We start from the raw sequence: 21,683 nt of genomic DNA, 5'->3' as shown, positions 1-21,683 counted from the left end.
AGTGTTTTATTTTATGGAGAGAGAGTGTCTCCCTATGTTGCCTAGGCTGGTCTCAAACTCCTGGACTCAAGTGATCCTCCTGCTTCAGCCCCTCAGAAAGTGTGGGATTACAGGTGTGAGTCACTTGAACCCAGGAAGTCCAGCACCAGAGTCTGTGTTCTTACCCTGTCGCTATGCCACATGTCTATAGTGTCAGCTAGGCTGCTCTGTTCGTTTTGAAACCTCTCTTTCCGGCCGGGCGCGGTGGCTCAAGCCTGTAATCCCAGCACTTTGGGAGGCTGAGACGGGCGGATCACGAGGTCAGAAGATCGAGACCATCCTGGCTAACATGGTGAAACCCCGTCTCTACTAAAAAATACAAAAAAAACTAGCTGGGCGAGGTGGCGGGCGCCTGTAGTCCCAGCTACACGGGAGGCTGAGGCAGGAGAATGGTGTAAACCTGGGAGGCGGAGCTTGCAGTGAGCTGAGATCCGGCCACTGCACTCCAGCCCGGGTGACAGAGCAAGACTTCGTCTCAAAAAAAAAAAAAAAAAAAAAATCTCTCTTTCCTAGCTGTTTTCTTATAGTTTTCCAGTGGTTCTAGCTTTCTGGAACCTCAGGGGCCTTAGTGGAAACCTCATATAGTTTTGCTTCATTTTCCTGGATCCAGCACAGTTCTGGTTGGTCCTCCATGGAATTTAAGAAAATGTATTGGGCCAAGCGCAGTGGCTCACACCTGAAATGCCAACACTTTGGGAGGCTGAGGCAGGAGGATCTCTTGAAGCCAGGAGCTCTAGAGCAGCCTGGGCAACAAAACAAGACCCTGTCTCTACAAAAACTTTTAAAACTTAGCCAGGTGTGATGGTGCATGCCTGTAGCCCCAGCTACTTGGGAGGCTAAGGTGGGAGTATTCCTTGAGCCCAGGAGTTTGAAGCTACAGTGAGCTATGATGGTGCCACTGCACTCCAGCATAGGTGACAGAGCAAAATCCTGTCTCTGAAAAAAAAAAACCCAAAACCATGTATTCTCTATAGTTTTATGACACTCCTCCACTGGAACTGGAAATTACATCCATAATGTAACAAGTTGGGTCTGAACTTCACATTAATAAAGTGGCACAATTGTGGAGAATGACTATAATTCTGAGTTTAAATGAGACAGTAAAATAATGTACTGTGAAATTACTTTGTTCAAGAAAACTTGGGGGGGGTCTACCTTTTTTTTGCCTAGTTTCACGCACTGCTGTCCCAGTGGTGATAGGCTGTCCCAGTGATTGATGGTGCCCTTGTCTCTTAGGTAACTAAAATAATCCTGGCCTTCCATCGCGCTGAAGAGACTGCCTTCAGCACAGCAGAGCAAGAGCTCTTCGTCCAGTTCTGCACTGTCTTCCTGGAAGACCTTGTTCCGTATTTAAATCGCTGTCTCCAAGTGCTTTTTCCACCAGCTCAGATAGCACAGACTTTAGGTAAGAAAGAAAATTTTGTAAACTGCCTTACTGATGTGTAATTCACATACTAAATAATTCACCCATTTGTGTAAGTCAGTGTTTAGTAAATATGAATCCAATTTTAGAATATTTTCATCACTCCAAAAAGATCCTTCATGCATATTTGTAGTCATTCCTCGACAGCGTCCTTAGCCCCTGGCAACCTACTTTCTGTTGCCATAGACTTGCTTTTTGTGGACATTTCATAAAAATGGAATCATACATTATATGGCTGTATCTGGCTAAGTGGAAGAAGCCAGTCACAAAAGAACCACATACGTATGATTCCATTTATGTGAAATGTCTAGAGAAAGGGTTTTTAAAGTCTCTTTTTTTTTTTTTTTTTTTTTTGAGGTGGAGTCTTGCTCTGTTGCCACGCTGGAGTGCAGTGGCACAGTCTTGGCTCACTGCAACCTCCACCTCTCGGGTTCAAGCAATTCTCCTGCCTCAGCCTCCCGAGTAGCTGAGACTACAGGCTCGCACCACCACGCCCAGCTAATTTTTGTATTTTAGTAGAGATGGAGGTTTCACCACGTTGGCCAGGATGGTCTTGATCTCTTGACTTGTGATCTGCCTGCCTCCGCCTCCCTGCGTGCTGGGATTACAGGTGTGAGCCATCGCGCCCGTCCTAAAGTCTTTTTTCCAATTCACTTTCACGTCCTTGTCCCCTTGTGATGGGAGAAGGGCTTGGTTGAGGCGCAGCTTCCCAAAGGCCAATGGGTCAGTGCATCACACCTGCAAAGCCTGGCTGCCCTCTGCTTTTCCCCTGGTGCTCTCTGAGGTCTGGATTCCTGCTGCAGGCACCCAACAGTGCTGCTCCGTTACCTTCTGCTTCACAGTATAGCTTCCCGTTCCCTATGACAAAGGTGGTTTTTGCTATATTGAAATATAGTAATTGATGACTGGGCGCAGTGGCTCATGCCTGTAATCCCAGCACTTTGGGAGGCCGAGGCGGATGGATCACCTGAGGTGGGGAGTTTGAGACCAGCCTGGCCAACATAGTAAAACCCCCTCTCTACTAAAAATACAAAAATTAGCCTGGCTTGGTGGCGGGCGCCTGTGATCCCAGCTACCACGGATGCTGAGGCATGAGACCTGCTTGAACCTGGGAGGCAGAGGTTGCAGTGAGCAGCGATCATGCCACTGCACTCCAGCCTGGGCGACGGAGCGAGACTGTCTCAAAAAAAATAAATAGTAATTGCTTCTGTTTTTTCTCCTTAAATTTCTATATGGAATTTTATTAATAACTTTTTTCCATTTTGCTTTCCCCACGTCTGGGGCAGGCATTCCTCCCACTCAGCTCTCCAAGTACGGAAACCTCGGGCATGTGAACATCGGCGCCATTCAAGAGCCCCTCGCCTTTATCCTGCCAAAGAGAGAGACGCTCTTCACCCTGGATGACCAGGCGCTGGGGCCCGAGCTCACAGCTCCAGCACCAGAGCCTCCCTCCGAGGAGCCACGCCTGGACCCCGCGGGCCCAGCCTGCCCGGAGGGAGGGCGAGCGGAGGTGGAAGCGGAACCGCCCAGCGTGGGGCCCTAGCCGGCGTCTCCAGCCTCCAGAACGCGGTGCGTGCGGTGCCCGGCGGGGGGGGGGGGGGGGGGCACAAGGTTGCGTCGCCCTGGAAGGCCCAGGGCCGGCTCGGGAGGGAGGAAGACGCTCCCGGCAGGAGAGCGGAAGGGGGTGGTGCTCACTCCCGGTCTGGGCAGGAAGTGGGGGATCCAGCCGCTTCCTTGCTGTGGGCTGGCTGACGGCGCTTCCCGGCGTGCCCTGTGCTGCGGCCGGAAGGGGCGGGTCGGGTTACTGTTGCAGGGGCCGCCATGGCCCGGCTGTGGGGCACGCTGAGTCTTGGGCCGCTGTGGGCGGCAGTGCCGTGGGCAGGGGCGGCAGCCGTCGGTGCTCGGGCCTGCAGCTCCACGGCCGCCCCAGACGGCGTCGAGGGCCCTGCGCTTCGGCGCTCCTATTGGCGCCACCTGAGGCGCCTGGTACTGGGTCCTTCCGAACCGCCGTTCCCGCACGTGTGCCAGGTCGGGGACCCTGTGCTGCGGGGCGTGGCGGCCCCGGTAGAGCGGGCGCAGCTGGGCGGGCCCGAGCTGCAGCGGCTCACGCAGCGGCTGGTCCAGGTGATGCGGCGGCGGCGCTGCGTGGGCCTAAGCGCGCCGCAGCTGGGGGTGCCGCGGCAGGTGCTGGCGCTGGAGCTCCCCGAGGCGCTGTGTCGGGAGTGCCCGCCGCGTCAGCGCGCGCTTCGACAGATGGAGCCCTTCCCCTTGCGCGTGTTCGTGAACCCCAGCCTGCGGGTGCTGGACAGCCGCCTAGTCACCTTCCCCGAGGGCTGCGAGAGCGTCGCCGGCTTCCTGGCCTGCGTGCCCCGCTTCCAGGCGGTGCAGATCTCAGGTGCGGGCGGCGGGGCCGTGGCGGCTGGAGCAGCGCGCAAGTCTTTTCCGCCCGACTCTGGCGAGAGCGCAGAAGTGGTCGCGGTTCATCTGCGGTACCTCCCGCAGGAACGAAGTGGGACGCGGGAGTGTACAGGCCTCAGGACGGATAGCTCTTGTGGGGCAGAGCCCGCTCATATAGGACGCAGGGGCAAGGAGGGGTCTCCTAATTCCCGACAGCCTGGCGTCTGCTTTCTACTCCCTTGCTTTCCACCACGGTGGAGTTGGAGAAGTGGGCATTGGCCCCCCAGCCTGACCCAGCCCAGGGGGCTAAGCCATTCCCCGCGTGGCACCACAGGATGTCTCGTGGAATGTGGGCTCTGCTGGGGTTAGGGTGATTGTTCCTGGAGAGCAAGCTCGTCGGTTCAAGAGGGTCAGAAAAACAGTGGGGTCTTAAGCTGCAGAACGTCTGTTAGGAGTTGAGAGCCCACAGATACCTCAGAAACGGGAGGTGTGTTCGGAAGGGTCGTACGGTAGGAAGATGATTTCTCCTCTCAGCTCTACAGTGAGCTCCATAACCTAATTACCAGAGTTGGGAACCAGGTTGAACACTTGGTAATGGGCCAACGTGAGGCACGTTTTCCAGTTAGGAGAGGAGTTGCCGTCTACATTTGCCCTCTGCTGTTGCCTCTTGTCAATGGGAACAGTCAGGGGCAGGGGTGAGGAGGTTGAGGATGATGCAGTTCAGCTGTTCCCACTCACCAGCGCTGTAACTTGCTTTGCAGGGCTGGACCCCAATGGAGAACAGGTGGTGTGGCAGGCAAGCGGGTGGGCAGCCCGCATCATCCAGCACGAGATGGACCACCTGCAGGGCTGCCTGTTTATTGACAAAATGGACAGCAGGACATTCACAAACGTCTGTTGGATGGAGGTGAATGACTAAAGCTTTGCTACTGGGGCTGAGGATTCCGGATACCAAAACGCACACACTTCCACTTTGAGCTGGGCACATCTTACTTCGCATCAACTTGAATGGCTTGTGTATGACAGGAAACTGGGCTGCTGAGGCATGGCAGACTGAGCTGGAGGAAGATGTCAGAAATGTTTGCCCTGAAATCAGCTATGAACGGAATGTTGTATACAACTTGAGGAGAAAAATCACCCCCAAAGGAGTGGACGTTTCCTGACAGTTTTGTATGGAGGAAGGTGGGGTAACTGCATTCGTCTGCAGTAGACGCGAGTTCCTCGGACCTGTATAATCTCCCAAAGCCAAGGTTTGGTAATAATGTAGCCCCTAAATATCTGAAAGCTGTCTTTAAAAATGCAGGTAAGCGTGTGACTGGCCATTTGTGCCGAGTTCTTATTTTTACAGAGGGCTTGTGGGCTTGGACGCCAGTTTGCTTATGGAAATGAAACAGGACAGAATCGTCCCTGCTCAAGGAAGTGTTTAATGACAGCACGAGTGTAAATGAGCGCCCACACCTTTTAACAGCCTTGGGCAGGATTTTGCTGCTGACATCTCTAGAGCAGCCGGTTCTTGGCTCATTCTTGGGTTAGAGGCCATGGATCAGGGCTGGGGGCAGGGGTGACAATTGAGAAGTGCAGTGAGCTTCCTGTTAAAAATTGGGACAGACACAGAAAGCAAGACTAGTACTTCCTGGTTATACACTTATTTTGTAAAAGTGAATTAACATCACACCAACCAATGTGTAGGTTTAAGTGTCTGCCAGGTGTGGTGGCTCACGCCTGTAATCCCAGCACTTTGGGAGGGCGGGGCGGGTGAATCACGAGGTCAGGAGTTCAAGAACAGCCTGGCCAAGATGGTGAAACCCTGTCTCTACTAAAAATACAGAAATTAGCCAGGCGTGGTGGCGAGCGCCTGTAATCCCAGCTACTGGTGAAGCCAAGGCAGAGAATTGCTTGAACCCAGGAGGCAGAGGTAGCAGTGAGCCAGGATCACGCCACTGCACTCCAGCCTGCGTGACAGAGCAAGACTCAAAGTACGATTCTGACTGTAGAGTTTTTTTTTTTCTCTGTCTCAAAAAACAAACAAACAAAAAAAAACCCAGCTTTGTTAAGAGGTGAAGGAACTCCAGTTTTATTTATTCTTTGATTTTTTTTTTTGAAGATAGAGACGGGGGTCTCACTGTGTTGCCCAGGCTGGTCTCAAATTCCTGGTCTCAGGCAATCCTTCTGCCTTGGCCTCCCAAAGTGTGAGATCACAGTTGTGAGCCACAGTACCCAGCCAAACCCCAGTTTTAGTTAAATTGTTTCACCTCATTTTTATGCTGAGTTTTGTAAAGTAGGTATTCTTGCTAAACAGAGTCCTCAAAGTCAAACTATACAAGTAATAGGAAGTCCAGTAAGCTTTTTAGAGAAAATGTATTGTAAATGGCAGTTAAATGAACCCAGGAAAGACCCGTCCTCCCCTGTTGCTTTCTTTGAGGCCCCATGAGGCCAAGCAGAAGCAAACTGGCTCTAGGTGCAGCCTGACTTTGAAAAGGAATCCTGGCCGGGCTTGGTGGCTCATGCCGGTAATCCCAGTACTTTGGGAGGGCAAGGCGGGCAGATCACCTGAGGTCAGGAGTTCAAGACCAGCCTGACCAACATGGCAAAACCCTGTTTTTACTAAAAATACAGAAACTAGGTGGGCGTGGTGGTGGGCGCCTGTAATTCCAGCTACTTGGGAGGCTGAGGCAGGAGAATTGCTCGAACCTGTGAGGCAGAGGTTGCAGTGGGCTGAGATCTCGCCACTGTACTCCAGCCTGGCAACAAAGGCTCCGTCTCAAAAAAAAAAAAAAAAAAAAAAAAAACAGGGAATCCCAACCAGGTACTGGTGCAAGGTCAGAGACGCGGCCAATAGGGAGATTGGTAGAAAGCTCATTGCTGCTGAAAACATGGGTCTTTAGGAAAATTAGAATTCAGTGAGCCTCCTTTCATTTGGATAATGTCATTTTGATGCTTATAGTCTGAGGTTAACGCCTTTGTGGTGGGCATTGGTAGCAATAAAATGCAAATTTTATTGCATTTCCAGTAAAATCTCTTCCACTTCAAGCAGGAAGCACTCACAAAAAGCACATGTACACGTCACTATTATGAGCTAATCAAAGTTTTAGAAATCACCTTCCACAGTGAAAGCCAGTGTAGGCAGAAGGTTTAGAACAGAATCCCCAGGTCGAGAAGTGAATTTCAGAGCATTTCAGGGAGGAAACTCCTTTGCACATGTCAGCATGTTTAACATCGATGATGGCAGGTTGTGTGCTGGCAGCCAGAGTCTGAGGCCACCGTCCAAGGTTCAGCACCAGTGGTTCCTGTTGCTGGTCATGGAGAGAGCGAAGTGGAAAGACAGGTGTCTTCACGCTCTAACTAGAGCACAGGGATGGACCATAGCCGTGCTAACCTTTCTTAACCCCTAGTATTTGTTAAGGTGTTTAAGCAGTAGGAATGAGGAAACAAAGTTCTGATTCAAGTAAATGTAACTAGAAGTTAAAAATTTAAAAATTTGTAAGCTCACTAAAGTGAAGCTCTGTAGACATGGTTCATTTCCTGGGGGCTTGGGGTACATAACCAAAAACTTAAATGAGTGCCCCCAAGCCACGAAGATCCCAGCTGCTGTGCTTGAGGGGGTACCCCAAGCCACAAAGATCCCAGCTGCTGTGGTTGAGGGGTAACCCGTCAGCACTGGAGCCAAGTCTTGGAGCTACTGATCCAAAGTTAGCTCACTTCTGCAGAGGCCTCGAACCAGAGCAAAGAAACGGCCCAATGCAAGGCCAGTGTGAGCCAAGAGCTGGCCATGTAATCAGTTCCGGCCTAGCCAGGTTTGAAAGGTAGAGAAGTACTGAGTTTTGGCGAGGGAGGCTTGGAACAAAGCCCTTTCCCAGGCTACAAGCTTCATTTACTAGGCCAGGTCTTTCTGTGTGAATGTACTTTGACTTAGGTCTGTTCATATGCATGGGGTAAACGTGGGACAGCCTCTGCAGCTTCGCTGCCTGCTGGACACATGTCCAGGGCTGCCAGCTCTGGGCCCTTGGTGTCTGTTGGGGGGTCACAAACTGAAATGGCCACAGGGGCTATCTGGACAGGCAACACAGATGAGTGGGGATGGGGCCCCTTTCCGCACAGAGCAGCCTCTGCTCAGTGGCCGTGGACAGGCTGCCCCATGAGGACGCAGGCCCAACATAGCCTAATTTAATCTTCTAGAAGTCAGAATTCTGAATTTTTATGTCAACTTTCAACTTTTAAATGTTAGCGGCAGACCAAACAGCTGTAGGACGGGTCTGGCACGCAGGGCTCTCACTTTGCAGTCTCTGATCTGCAGGCCGAACGACGGCGAGAACTATCTGGATCCCAAACACCCCCAGCCAAACTTCTGAGGCCTTAAGGGGAGGAGGTCTTGCACACCTGACTGGAGAACAGGCCTGAGAACTGCAGCGTTCCTGTTTCCTGCTCTGCTTTAGAAGAGAGAGCAGAGAGAAAACCAGAGGGTCTTTTAATTGGAGGTAAGGGTGGTCCTTCAGAGTCCCAGGCAAGAGTCAAAGATGAGATCACTCGGGTGGCTCAAGAAGGGAAAAGGATTTATTAGACCATTTCCAGGACAGGGACCCGGGGGCAGTGGCTGGGTTCAGTGTTCTCACACTCAGGAAGAAAAGGCAGTGAACACCCGCCTGACTGCCTTCCCCTGATCTGAACGACACCATCTCCTCCCCCAAGGAAGACACAGCCCTGGATGTGAACCTAGGAGGGTGGGAATGGCTTATGTCACTCAGTCTTTGAGGCAGAGCTTGGGCTGGGGTTGCAGGAACATCAGCCAATTTGCTCTCAGTGAGCAAAACTTGGGTGTAAAAGGAATGGGCAGTGGAGCTGGCCAACTGTCTGGAGGTCTGGGTGACCTCGCAGCATGGCTGCTCCCCCCGCCCCCCACTCCTTGACACTTCCAGGTGATTTTATCTTTATTTATAAACAAGACGAAAATCCAAGCAGCATTAATTTAGGGGAACAAAAGATGGAAAAAAGGGGGGGGGGGCAGAAGGAGCTGGTGAGCATCCAAGAGAGGAGGAAGGAGGAAGAGCCAGTGTCCACCGGGTGCCCCAGGGCAGTGGAGTGTCTGTGGCTGCAAGGCTCTTCCTTCGGGCTCCCTGGCAGGCGGCCAGCCAGCAGAGGGGTCTCTGTAGTGACTTTGGGACAAGCCCTGTCTGGCTGCTGACACAGGGAGTGCCTGCATTTGCCCCCATCAACCTCCCACCTTCACCATCGCCCAAGTGAAGCAGCTTTTAACTCTCCTGCCCAAAGTCCTCTGAGAATTTCTTCACTTTCAGGAGGTCGTCTGCATTCACCGTGGGCCGGGTGGTGGCCAGAGACCGCAGCATGTCCGACTGTGAAGGCAAGAGCATGTGCTTGAGCAGGAGCCAGGCTCCAGGTCCCCAACCTCCCCTCAGCACGCAACAGGCGCAGTCGAGGGTGGGAAGAGGCCTGCCTTCGAGGCCACCCCAGAGACCTGCTTGAATCTGCCTATGGCAGGGACCCTGTTCCCTCTCCAGGAAGCTCAGATGGGCTCCTCCTGGTCTGAATAGCTGAGCCCCATCATCTCATAACTCCCCTTAGGAACTTTTTTTTGGAAACGGAGTCTCACTCTTGACCAGGCTGGAGTGCAGTGGCACAATCTCGGCTCGCTGTAACCTCCACCTCCTAGATTCAAGTGATTCTCCTGCCTCAGCCTCCCAAGTAGCTGGGCTATAGGTGTGTGCCACCACACATGGCTGATTTTTGTATTTTTAGTAGAGATGGGGTTTCACTATGTTGGTCAGGCTGAACTCCTGACCTCAGGTGATCTGCCTGCCTTGGCCTCCCAGAGTGCTGGGATTACACACATGAGCCACTGCACCCCCAGGAGCTTTCTTAACTGCACACCCCCTACATCAGCCACAAGGGCAGACACGTGCCAGGACGGCACAGGTCATAATGAGAGGGCCAGGTTATGCGGGTGTGGGGCTGCCTTTGCAACTGCATCACAGTAAGCCGTCCTGACACATTCACTGCCTCACTGCACCACACAAGCAAAACCCATGGATTGATGTCATATTATCTGGACCTGACTACTTGCTAAAGAATATAAAATGCAGGCTAGGTGTGGTGGCTCATGCTTGTAATCCCAGCACTTTGGGAGGCCAAGTTGAGGATCACTTAAGCCCAGCAGTTTGAGACTGGCCTGGGCAACACAGCAAGGCCCCGTTTCTTTAAAAAAAGGAAAAATTAGCTGGGCATGGTGGTGTGTGCCTGTTGCTGCTACTCAGGAGGCTGAGGTGAGAAGACTGTGTGAGCTGGTGAGGTCGAGGCTGCAGTGAGCCATCATTGCACCACTGCACCCAGCCTTTATATGTACAAAATGCTAATGCTGCCACCCGCATCCTGGGCACCCACTGAGTGTAACGGCTGGCACGCCAGCTTCCCTGAGCTACAAAGGCCAGTCTCAACAGCCCAGGACGTAGAAGGAGAACCTTCTATTTTTTATTTTTGAGATGGAGTCTCGATCTGTCACCCAGGCTGGAGTGCAGCAGTGCAATCTCGGCAACCTCTGCCTCCCGACTTCAAGTGATTCTTCTGCCTCAGCCTCCCAAATAGCTGGGACCACAAGTGCACACCAGCATGCCTGGCTAATTTTTGTATTTTTAGAGACACGGGGTTTCTCCATATCGGCCAGGCTGATCTCAAACTCCCAAGGTGATCCACCCACCTTGGCCTCCCAAAGTGCTGGGATTACAGGCATGAGCCACCACACCCAGCCTGGAGAAGGCTGTTTTTATTCTGGACCCAAGCCCCCAATTTTCTGGGCTCTGTGCAGCCCTCTTCCCTCCTCCGTCAGTCACTTACCATGCAAACCACAGGCTCTAAGAGTTTGTCCCCAGGGACATCCATCCACGTCATCTCCATGGCTCCTGGGTCCCCTGGTGAGCATGGGGTTAGGAGGTCATCGATCATCACGCTGGGGTTGGTACGGGAGGGGCCACAGACCTGAAACAAAATGGATCTGAATGGCTGGAGCAGCTGCCCCTCAGTGTCAATATGAGGGGCTGGACCCCTCGGGTCTCTAAGGAGGTCCCAAAGAGAATGCTCTCTGGGTCCCCAGCATCTGAGGAAGATGGGCTCCTTCAGAAATTGGGCTGGGTGGTCCGAGCAATTCATGATATGCGTGCGATTCCAGCAATCTGTAGCCCCAGTGCCTTGATGTCTTCCTCATTAACAGTCACATCTCGCCAGGAACACAGTGACATTGAAAGTGTGATACGGTTTAGCTGTGCTCCCACCCACATCCCAACTTGAACCGTATCTCCCAGAATTCCCACACATTGTGGGAGGGACCCAGGGGGAGGTCACTGAATCATGGAGGCTGGTCTTTGCTGTGCTATTCTAGTGATAGTGAATAAGTCTCATGAGATCTGATGGGTTTATCAGGGGTTTCCACTTTTGCTTCTTCATTTTCTCTTGCCGCCACCATGGTTCTGAGGCTTCCCCAGCCATGTGGAACTGTGAGTCCAATTAAACCTCTTTTTCTTCCCAGTGTCGGGTATGTCTTTATCAGCAGGCTGAAAATGGACTAACACAAAGTGGTTTTCCAACTGAGGTCTGCTGCCTTGGCAAAACATTCCCCGTGTCCACAAGGCTCATTCCCACACCCCTTCACCTCCTGTCTCAGGCATCACCCCAGTGCCATCTGCCCTTCTCTCCATGCTCAAGACACCTCTCTTCTAATCCTGCTCCATCCCCGTCCCCTCGGAGAAACTCGCTGTGCTGATTGTCTCCCGGCCAAGAACGAGGGTCCAGGGTTTTTGTCTGTTGGTCGCTCATATCTTCCCAGCACTTAGGACAGTGCCAGGCACACGGGAGGACCCACAGCAAACACTCAGCAGAGATGTACTGAATGAATGGACGCGTCTTCCTGCTTATTTCATATCCAACACTTTGCAAACACTGACTTGGTGTCCGCCCGGCACAAGAGCACACAGTGCTGAAAGAGGAGGCCGCAGCAGGGTCAAGACAGTCCAGGGGCCCTGTCCTCTGCTTTCACACACCCCGGGATGGCTACCCGGCAGAAGAGCTGCAGGGAGGGGAGAGTGGGTGCAGCCCCCATGGCACTGGCCCTCCGCTCTCCAGGAAGCCTCAGAGACTGTTACCACCTGAGCAGCCGGGGAGCAGGACCAGGAGCTGGGGGAAAAAATGAACATCCCGCTCTTGCTGTGACATTTTCTCAGCAGTGGCCACGGGCACTGACCTTTTTGAAGTGTGTGGCTGACTGCACCTTCCTCACGGGCTGCATGAGGGAGTCCCGCACGATGATGCTGATGTCCGCACCCGAGTAGCCTTCCGTCTTCCGGGCCAGCTCGTGGATGTTTGCATCCGTGAGGTTGTGGGGAGTGCTCCCCAGATGCAACCGGAACATCTGGGCACGGGCAGCTTCCTCCGGCAAGGGGATGTAAATTCGCTTTTCAAACCTAGAGAGCCCAGCACACGGCAGGCGTTGAGAGCGGATGATGGAATGCTATTCACTGAAGGGGAGGTGCGAAGATTTGAGTGAAAGGACACACTTTCACAGGCCAGTGATGCTGGCAGCACATCCTCAAAAAGCCAGCCTCACAAAGTGCTCTGCTTGGCAGGCAGGTGGGAAGACTCCAGGGAAAAGGGGCCAGGGCTGCACCCTGGCTGCCAGCAGCAGGCAGACCATGACCGTGGTGGGAGGAAGCCTCCAGCTCTGGCTCCTCCTGGGGAAGACTCACCTCCTCCTGATGGCCGAATCCAACACCCATGGTATGTTCGTGGCTCCAAGAACCAGAGTCCCATCATTGTTATTCCCCACCCCTGTGGAGAAAGTGAGACAAAGATGCAGACTCTGGACAGCTGCACGGGTCAGTTGAAACCTGGGGACAGACCCCGGGGGCTCTGCGTGTCAGCAATTGAAGCCATGCCTGTGCCACCCACCACTGGCAGGGTCCCAAGTGAGATTAAACCACATCTTAGTCTGGCTGTGCCATGTGAGACCTGTGGCACTGCCTGCCATGGGAGGGGTGGAGTGGCCGGCGCAGCAGACGCCTCAGGCGCCTCTTGGGAATGGAAGTCCATCCACAGTCTGAGGGGCTGGAGCTGGGGAGTGCCTCTCCGTGGCTGAGGACAACCAAATCCAGCCACAGTTCAGAATAAAGCCCAGGGTCGGCTTTAGGTGCAACAAGAACCAAGGGGACCCTGGGCCCGGCACGCACCCTGCATCTGGACCAAGAACTCCGTTTTGATCCTCCGGGCGGCCTCGCTCTCATTTTCATTTCGGGATCCGCAGAGGGAATCCACCTCGTCGATGAAGATGATGGAGGGCTTGTGCTGCCTGGCCAGCTCAAACAGGTTCTTGACCAGCCTGTGAAGGTGAGAAAGGGGGTGAGGACAAGACGCTCACATCCATGCCCGCCTGGGCTCCCGGCACTTCCCTCTTCTCACCCTTCCCACAGGGAGGCGCAGGCCATGGTCATGCCGGGATTGCAGAAAACATGGTGGTGAGGAGCCCTCGGGCCGCACTGCACCAAGAGGAGCACACCCTGGCGTCAGCCCCGACCAGAGCCTCAATCCCAGGAGCACCATGCCCTAGCTCTGCACTTGGGACACGTCAGTCCCCTTCTTCCACGCCCGTCTCATCACATGCAAAACAGGAGTCAGTGTGGGGAACAATGTCCCCCACACGCTGCCCCAACAGGGACCGTAACCCAGACCCCAAAACTATCCTCACTTCCTTTCCCTTCCCTTCTGGAGCACTTCACCTCTCCCGGGTCCCTTCCACCTTCACCTGCCTTTGTTGGGACAGTGTCCCAGCCAATAAGCTAGCGACACACTACTCTTGGGTACCCTCCCTGAAAAGCAAACCACTCCTCCGGGAGGTGACTCCACGGGGTGGGCCGCTGGGTCACTAGCAGGGCCGGGGCTGCCGGCAGAGCACAGCCTGGTGGCCGACTTACTTTTCACTCTCCCCCAGCCACTTGGACATGAGGTCTGAGGAGGACACAGAGAAGAAGGTGGAGTTGTTGGCCTCTGTTGCCACGGCTTTGGCCAAGTAGGATTTCCCTGTGCCAGGGGGTCCGAACAGCAGAATCCCCCGCCAGGGGGTGCGCTTGCCTACAACAGAGATTCCACAGAAGTGAGGCCTCCTGACTGGGGAAAGGAATAGGAAAAGCAGAGGGTCTCGAGTCCCATACATAGAGTAAGAGAGGGCATTCTGTGAAGCGACGGACTTTAGGGGCAAACGAGTGATGGGAGCTACCTTCCCTGCTGTGCCCTGTGCTGTGACCCCATGACCTTGCACAGTGACACCATCTGTCACTGTTTCCTGATCCTGCCCACCCTGTGAGGTGATGGTCATCTCAAAGCTCCAGCCACAGCAGTGTTGTGGACACCAGCGAGCAGCCAGGCCTGGCCCTCTGCGGAACATGGGAGCTGAGTTGACACTGACTCCCGGGTGCCTCGGAGTGCCAGCCCTGCAGAAGCCTGGAATTTTTATGTTGGGGCTTGAAATGGCTCAACTCTCACCTGTGAACAAATGTGGGAATTTGATTGGCAAAATGACAGCTTCTTTGAGGGCCTCCTTGGCCCCCTCCAGCCCGGCCACGTCGTTCCACCGTATGTTGGGTTTCTCCATCACAACGGCACCTGCAAGAGGGAGGCCGACCCAGGCCCGGTCAAGGGACATGAGCCAGCCCAGCTGCGGACCCACGCGTGTCCCCTGCCGCTGCCACCGGGCTGCGAGCCACTTACCCATCAGCTGTTCCTGCAGTTTCTTCTTCTCCGGATTATCCCCTTCACTGTCACTGTCACTGCTGGGAAAGGAGATGGAAAGTCACGAGCTGGCCCTTCCGCCTGGAACGCAGAGGTGCTCCCAGCAAGTCCAGGCTCCGCTGCCTGCACACTGGTTAAGGAACGAAGACTTCCTGGCTTAACAGTGCCGTGTGACCCGCAAGCAAGTACTTCGGGGACATGTGGGCTGATGTTCTCAGCAGCTCACTGCAGAACTCCCCAGCAAGCACCCCTATAACCCACCCTGTTCTTCGTGGAGGGGATGGGAATCGGGATGTCGGCCCTCTCTCCTGAAGGCCGTAAGGGAAATGTGCTTCAGCTGGACTTAAAGAGCAGCCCAGGCCAGGTGCGGTGGCTCACACCTCACACTCTGGAGGCCACCTGCAGTGGCTCACACAGCCCAGGCCGGGCGCGGTGGCTCACCCCTGTAATCCCAGCACTCTGGGAGGCTGAGGTGGGAGGATCGCTTGAGCCCAGGAGTTTGAGACCAGCCTGGGAAACAGCGAGATCCTGTCTCTACAAAAAACAAAATTAGCTGGGCGAGGTGGCAGGCACCTATGCTGCCAGCTACTTGGGAGGCAGAAGATGCAGTTAACCAAGATTGCACCACTGCACTCCAGCCTGGGAGACAGAGTGAAGCCCTATCTGAGGGAAAAAAAAAAGCAGCCAGTCAAGCAACGTAGCTGCCAGAAGCTTTTTTTTTTCTCTTTTTTGAGATGGAGTCTTGCTTTGTTGCCCAGGCTGGAGTGCAATGGCACAATCTCGATCTCAGCTCACTGCAACCTCCGCCTCCCGGGTTCAAGTAATTCTCTGGCCTCAGCCTCCCGAGTAGCTGGGATTACAGGCACACGCCACAGTGCCCGGCTAATTTTTTTGTATTTTTAGTAGAGACAGGTTTCACCATGTTGGCCAAGTTGGTTTTGAAATCCTGACCTCAAGTGACCTGCCCACCTCGGCCTCCCAAAGTGCTGGGATTACAGGCGTGAGCCACCGCAGCCCGCACCAGAAGCTTTTTCTAGAGACTCAGGGACAGCATGTGCCCCGACTCCAAAGCAGCCACTGCCGAACGACAGAGGGGAAGGCAAAACTGAAATCAAAAGGGAACTCCTGGGGAGAACGCAGCCACTGCTGTCACCCAGAGCTACTTCCTCTCTGTATGGAATTTGTAATCCTCAGAACTTTAATCCTTCTTGGAGATCCCTGGCCTCCACCCCTGCCTCGTCAGGCCTCTCCCTCTGGGGATGGGAGCGCGGTGCGGACCCTGCATCCAGGAGGAGGCCTTGCCTCTGCTGAGACAGCTGACAGCACCTGCCCCTCCTGCCTGGGGGACCCCTCACTTCCCCTCCCACGCCTCCAAGATACCACTAGCATTTGTGTTCAGATGACTGGGATCACTGTGGTGGGTGAACCCCGGACCTGAGGTGACAGGCTGCGGAGAGGACCCTGGCTGGGGTTATCAGGGCCACCCGCCCTGCACTGGGGGTCCAGGCTCCATCCTGTGAGACCTCGGCAGGGCCCCTAAGCCGAGCCGGCCGCCCCACTTGTTGGAGGCAGGTGACTCTGACAGTCACAGCAGCTAGCACTCACTGCATGCTCTCGTGTGCCAAGCTCCAAGGGCAGTGCCCACATCATCTCACTGCTCCCTGCGGCAACGCTGGGAGGGGAGTTCCACGACCTTCCCCGTTCCAAGATGTGGAGATGGCAGGCACACGGGGTCCTGGCACTAGGCTGGGAGCTGACAGAGCTGGGGTACCGTCCTGAGAGACTCTACCATCTGCACCAAGACCCCTTGTCCCCATGGCATGTGGGTCAGATCCAATGAGACGATGAACACGGAAGTGCTCTGGGCCATGCTCCCTGAAAGCAGCTGCTGGCACTGTCATCCCTGCACGGTGAGGACCATTTCCACAGGGAAGTCCAAGGCCGCATGAGCGCCAGGAATGACGGGGAGCCATGAGGAGGGCGCAGGCGCCTGGGCGGACGCTGCGGACACTCACCCCTTGCCCTCACTCTGGTTCTCTTTGACTGGCTTCTTGCCGTGTTTCTCTTTGCTTCGTAAATAATCCTTCAGCTTCTCAGCCCGGTCTAGGTACTGCACGCACTTGGCTCGAATGCTCTCCTTGGCCTTGTCGCTGTGGGCCTCATCTGTGAAAGGGAACACGGAGGGGCCCCTGTGAGGCTCGTGCACCACCCCCCCACCCCCTTCCACCCCCTCCCAACCCCTCCCCTCTGGAGCGCGGCAGCCTGAGGACCCCGCGCGACTCACACTTGATGGCGTGGAGGAAGTACTCCACCGCATGCTGGTACAGCCGCAGCGCCTCCTCGTAGTTCTTGGCTTTGTCCTCTTCTGTGGCTTTCGTCACCAGATCAATGGCTTTCTGGAAAGGCAAAGCAAACTGCTCAGTGCTTCCTTGGAGACGCAGAAAGTCGCTGGCGTCACAGGCATGAGGATGAGATGTGACGAGGGATGCCGCGGGGCCTCTGGATTCATTGCTTGTGGGCCGTTTCACTGGCCTACTTTTCCAACATCGGCTACAAAGGCCTTCAAATGAGGCTTTAAAAGCCGGCCAGCCGTCTTCACAATAAGCTCAGACGGTTAAAAGCCACGCTCTGGATTTCAGCAAGTGGAAACCTGACCTAATATCTCAGGTCCGGGGCTCAAGGGGCGAGTTCACAGGACTTTCTCTTCTGCTGCCTCAAGGGAAAGAAACAGACCCGAGCTGAGAGCCTGGCAGAAGGACACGCAGGAGCAAGTGACTGCTGGTTTGCTTAGCAAGGAGGCCAGAAACTGCACCCGGCCTCAGGGCCAGAGAAGAGCCAGCCGGAAGGAAAGTCCTGCCCGACTGCGAGTTTCCATGGGATACGCTGAAAGGCCTCTCTCCGCCTCCTACCAGCTCCACGCAGCTTGCTTCTCCAGGCTGCAGCGAGAAGACGGTTTCCTTCGCTGTCTAGAGACACCCCAGGAAGGGGCTCTTACGCACAAGGCCCCACACACCAGTAGCTCCAGTCAGAAAAGTACTTGCTTGCTCCCTGCTGCCAACAGAAGGGAGCTGTCCCTCCAGACCCGCGTAAGAGCTCTGCGAGAGTGAGTGTCTGTGGGAATCCCATAAATCCTGCAGGCCAGTGCCCCAGGCTGAACGGAAAGCACCTCTGTGGTTTTATTTGTTATTTCTATTTTATTTTATTTTTTTTAAGACAGAGTCTCACTCTGTCGTCCAGGCTAGAGTGCAATGGCGCGATCTTGGCTCACTGCAACCTCCACCTCTCGGGTTCAAGCGATTCTCCTGCCTCAGCCTCCCCAGTAGCTGGAATTACAGGTGCCCACCACCACACCCAGCTAATTTTTGTATTTTTAGTAGAGACAGAGTTTCACCATGTTGGCCAGGCTGGTCTCGAACTCCTGACCTCAAGTGACCCACCCGCCTCGGCTTCCAAAGTGCTAGGATCATAGGCGTGAACCATTGCGACCAGCCAATAAAGCACCTCCATGGTTTTAAAGCCTGGTTTTAAAAACTGAAGCTTCACCGACGCCTGCAGGAAGCATCACCAGAATTCTCCTCCTCAGATCCAGCACCAGTTACCAGGCAGACAGTCCCACCGCAGACCCACGGCTCCGGGCACAGCAAACAATAAACCTCCTGACCGGCTCTTGGCAGGGCCGGGGCATTTGTTCAGCCCTCTGTCATCTGCAAGGAAGAAGTCTCCGAAAGAAACACACACACACAGCTTGACAGAACAGACAGGCTGGGGGAGGCTGGGCCGGGCTGATGTGAAATGAATTCAGCGGATTGAAGAGATGAGAAGAGGGGTGAGTGCTGGCCATTATTTTCAAGCCTCTGCTCCCTCTACTACCTACAATGAACGGCTGGGAGCCCCAAACCTTCTTGGAAATGAGCTTAGGCACAGGCTGCCCTTGACTGTCCTCTCCTGTGTGATGTTCCTTCAGATGAGACAAGAAGGCAGCGCTCCTCTCCCTGGTGGCTTCTCTTCTGCAGAACAAACACCCCCAGGACCTCGGACTTTCTCACTCTCCGTAATATCATGCTTGGGTCTGTCCTTAGAACAATACTGAAGGTGTTCTTTGTCCTACAAGCAGCAGCACTGACCCATCCCCTCCCTCCTTCTGGAAACTCTAGTAACGCACCTAAGAGTACGCTGGGGCTGGGCGCAGTGGCTCATGCCTGTAATCCCAGCACTTTGGGATGCCGAGGCAAGTGGATCACCGGAGGTCAGGAGATCAAGACCATCCTGGCTAACGCAGTGAAGCACCGTCTCTACTAAACATACAAAAAGTTAGCCAGGCATGGTGATGTACGCCTGTAGTCCCAGCTACTTGGGAGGCTGAAGCAGGAGAATTGCTTGAACCCGGGAGGTGGAGGCTGCAGAGAGCTGAGATCGCACCAGTGAGAGTCCATCTCAAAAAAAAAAAAAAAAAAAAGAGTGCACTGGACTTTTCTGGCAACCACATACAGTTTTTCACACACAGGGGGTCCGAGTTTCAATGGAGAGAAACAGTATTACAGAACAGGAGGGTAAGGTGACAAACTGCCAGCCCCGCCGCATCTCTAGTAACACGTATGGTAAAAGATGAGGACAAAAAAAAGGGTGCTAATGGGGGCTGACAAATGCTTACCGTAAGGGACCAGATGGTAAATAATTTAGGATTTGCCAGCCAATCTCTGTTGCAACAACTCTACCTTGGTGGCACAAAAGTGGCTGTAGACAGTATATCAGTAAACGAACAGGGATATGTTCCAATAAAACTTTATTTATAGTCCCTGAAATGTGAATTTCATAGGATTTTCATGTGTCATGAAATACTCTTTTTTCAAGTCATTTAAAAAATGTAAAAACCTATGACATTATGTTAAGTCATAATGAAGGAAACCAGCCACAAAGGACCACCTATTGTATGACTCCATTTACTAAAGTGCCCAGAATAGGCAAACCCACAGAGAAAAAAGGTAGATTAGTGGTTGCCCAGGGCGGGGAGAGAGAGGGGCTGGGGGGTAAGGGTTTCTTTTGAAGGTGATGAAAATGTTCTCAAAAGTGATTGTGGTGATGGTCACACAACCATGAATATACTAAAAGCACTGAATTATACACTTTAAATGGGTGAGTTGCGCTGGGCACCGTGGCTCACATCTATAACCTCAGCATTTTGGGAGGCCAAGGTGGGCAGATCACACTTGAAGTCAGGAGTTCGAAACCAGCCTGGCCAACATGGTGAAACCCCGTCTCTACTAAAAATACAAAAAAAATTAGCTGGGCATGATGGTGGGTGCCTTGTAATCCCAGCTACTCGGGAGGTTGAGGCAGAAGCTGCAATGAGTTGAGATTGCACCACTGCACTCCAGCCTGGGCAACAGAATGACACTGTCTCAAAAAAAAATTAATAAAAATAAAAACATGTAACAGGTGAGTTACATGGTAAGCACACAAGTTATACCGTAATAAAGCTGTGTTTAGGCCAGGCCCGGTGGCTCACACCTGTAATCCCAGCACTCTGGGAGGCCGAAGTGGGTAGATCACTTGAGGTCGGGAGGTCGGGAGTTCGAGACCAGCCTGGCCAACACGGTGAAACCCCGTCTCTACTGAAAACACAAAAATTAGCCAGGTGTGGTTGTGGGTGCCTGTAATACCAGCTACTCAGGAGGCTGAGGCAGGAGAATCGCTTGAAACTGAGAGGTGGAGACTGCAGTGAGCAGAGATCACACCACTGCACTCCAGTCTGGGAGACAGAATGAGACTCCGTCTCAAAAAAATAAATTAAGAAAATAAATAAAGCTGTGTTTAAAACTGAAAAACATTTTTGGTTCACAGGCCATAAAAAACCTGCCTGGGCAGACGGGATCTGTGGCTTCTGCTGGTGAATGGTGGGGTCTGGCTAGGGACGCCATCTAATTCCTAACCTGGTACCCCAACTCATTCCATGTCTGCTCCTACTTCCGCCCTCCTCCACCTTCAGGCTCTGAATGCTACTGGAACTCTGATGTCCCTTCTTCCAAGAAGTCTCCCAGGCACTTTGTCAGTTGTTACTTAATGGACACCTACTATGTGCCAGACACACGTCAGGAATGCTTTACCGTAATTATTCAATTTAAAGCCATCATCACAACAACCTAAAGGACATTACCCCATTTTACAGACCAGGAAACTCGAGAGCCAAAGATTAAAAAAAAAAAAACCTAGCCCAAGGTCACTTGCTGGTGAGTGGCACAGCTGAGATTCAAACCCCGGGCTGAGGCCTGGGCATGTTGCTATCTTCTGGCCCCGCAGAACTGACAGCACCTAGAGGGTGGGTCAGTCGTTCACCCAGGTGGCGACATCCCAGCACCACCCTGCAGGATCTAGGGAATGAATGAAGGGTCGATGGCCGAGAAAAGGAAGTCGAAGATTGGGGAAGGGGCCAGGGCTTGTTCGAAGTGGGGCCGAGGGGCTTCCAGGACCCGGGACAGGAGAGGTGGGAGCAAGCATCGCTGTCTTAGAGACCAGCCGGACCCCGGGCCGAGCTTCCCGACGGTGCCTGTGCGGCTTGGGTGAGGCTGCTCCCCACGGCGGTACCGGGGCGCCGGCTACACGAAGCGGCCCTGGGGCTGGGCCAGCCGGGCAGGGCCGGAGGGCCTGAGGGTAGAAACGCCACCCCGGCTCCGAGTGCGTGGAAACAGACACGGGCGGAAGCGGCGAGGGGACGGCCGGGGCGGGGTCGCGAGGCCGGGGCTGGGAGGCGCCCACCTGACCACCCGCCCGCCGCCCGGCTCTGCGGCCCGCAGGCCCCGCCGCCTTTGGCCTCCGCAGTCGGGCCGGGCCGCACCAGGTACCTGGAGGGTTGACGTTGTCATTTCATCTCCTGGGTCCGCCCCACACCCCGCGGCGCTGCTTGCGGCCTCGGTCCGGCCCCGGGGAGCCGAGGTACTGAGTCCGGCGCGGAGAGCCCGGCGGTGGGCGCTGAGCGCGGTGCGCGGGGAGGGCGGCCGCTCGCAACGGGAGCCGAGTCCGAGGGCGAGCGAGGAGCGCGGCCCAGAGC

General features: G+C 54.2%; 3 protein-coding genes across 5 annotated transcripts in view; 2 read left to right on the top strand and 1 right to left on the bottom strand.

The window, feature by feature from the left end:
• Nucleotides 1-5,179, top strand: part of COG8 (component of oligomeric golgi complex 8) — an 11,586-nt gene extending 6,407 nt beyond the window's left edge. Inside the window, exons 4-6 of the mRNA XM_023210284.2 lie at nucleotides 1,276-1,444; nucleotides 2,749-3,031; nucleotides 4,621-5,179. Coding sequence (XP_023066052.1) covers nucleotides 1,276-1,444; nucleotides 2,749-3,005 — 426 coding nt within the window. The 3' untranslated portion in view covers nucleotides 3,006-3,031; nucleotides 4,621-5,179. The remainder of the gene's footprint in view (nucleotides 1-1,275; nucleotides 1,445-2,748; nucleotides 3,032-4,620) is intronic.
• On the top strand, nucleotides 3,148-8,836 carry PDF (peptide deformylase, mitochondrial). Of its 2 annotated transcripts, XR_004228575.1 has the most exons (3): nucleotides 3,148-3,857; nucleotides 4,621-5,162; nucleotides 8,154-8,836. XR_004228575.1 is itself a non-coding variant. In XM_023210288.1 (2 exons), exons 1-2 carry the CDS (start codon nucleotides 3,284-3,286, stop codon nucleotides 4,776-4,778), a joined length of 732 nt encoding a protein of 243 aa, XP_023066056.1. In that variant the 5' UTR covers nucleotides 3,148-3,283; the 3' UTR covers nucleotides 4,779-5,179. The 2 variants fall into 2 exon arrangements, 1 of the variants encoding a protein (XP_023066056.1); XM_023210288.1 differs by lacking the exon at nucleotides 8,154-8,836 and having other exon boundaries at nucleotides 4,621-5,179.
• On the bottom strand, nucleotides 8,386-21,683 carry VPS4A (vacuolar protein sorting 4 homolog A). Of its 2 annotated transcripts, none has more exons than XM_023210286.3 (11): nucleotides 21,478-21,683; nucleotides 16,923-17,034; nucleotides 16,654-16,801; nucleotides 14,618-14,679; nucleotides 14,393-14,512; nucleotides 13,825-13,981; nucleotides 13,084-13,232; nucleotides 12,604-12,685; nucleotides 12,102-12,321; nucleotides 10,703-10,843; nucleotides 8,386-9,207 (listed from the first exon to the last, which is right to left on the bottom strand). In XM_023210286.3, the coding sequence occupies exons 1-11, from the start codon at nucleotides 21,496-21,498 to the stop codon at nucleotides 9,106-9,108; spliced, it is 1,314 nt and encodes a 437-aa protein (XP_023066054.1). In that variant the 5' UTR covers nucleotides 21,499-21,683; the 3' UTR covers nucleotides 8,386-9,105. The 2 variants fall into 2 exon arrangements, with proteins under 2 accessions (XP_023066054.1, XP_023066055.1); XM_023210287.3 differs by having other exon boundaries at nucleotides 14,618-14,676.

The sequence above is a fragment of the Piliocolobus tephrosceles genome, chromosome 17 (genome assembly GCF_002776525.5).
Source record: "Piliocolobus tephrosceles isolate RC106 chromosome 17, ASM277652v3, whole genome shotgun sequence".
Lineage (NCBI taxonomy): Eukaryota > Metazoa > Chordata > Mammalia > Primates > Cercopithecidae > Piliocolobus > Piliocolobus tephrosceles.
Note: the sequence above shows the minus strand (reverse complement) of the source record. Positions and strands in the feature narration are given on the sequence as shown.

What these genes read in the sequence shown, in the direction of transcription:
- VPS4A (XM_023210286.3), bottom strand. Translation starts at nt 21,498, where the DNA reads ATGACAACGTCAACCCTCCAG. An exon ending in ACTGCAGGAACAGCTGATGG is followed by an intron (nt 14,513 to 14,617) that starts GTAAGTGGCTCG and finishes TCCCTCTTGCAG; the next exon opens with GTGCCGTTGTGATGGAGAAA. An exon ending in GATTCGGCCATCAGGAGGAG is followed by an intron (nt 12,322 to 12,603) that starts GTGAGTCTTCCC and finishes TGGGCTCTCTAG; the next exon opens with GTTTGAAAAGCGAATTTACA.
- PDF (XM_023210288.1), top strand. Translation starts at nt 3,284, where the DNA reads ATGGCCCGGCTGTGGGGCACGCTGAGTCTTGGGCCGCTGTGGGCGGCA. An exon ending in CCAGGCGGTGCAGATCTCAG is followed by an intron (nt 3,858 to 4,620) that starts GTGCGGGCGGCG and finishes CTTGCTTTGCAG; the next exon opens with GGCTGGACCCCAATGGAGAA.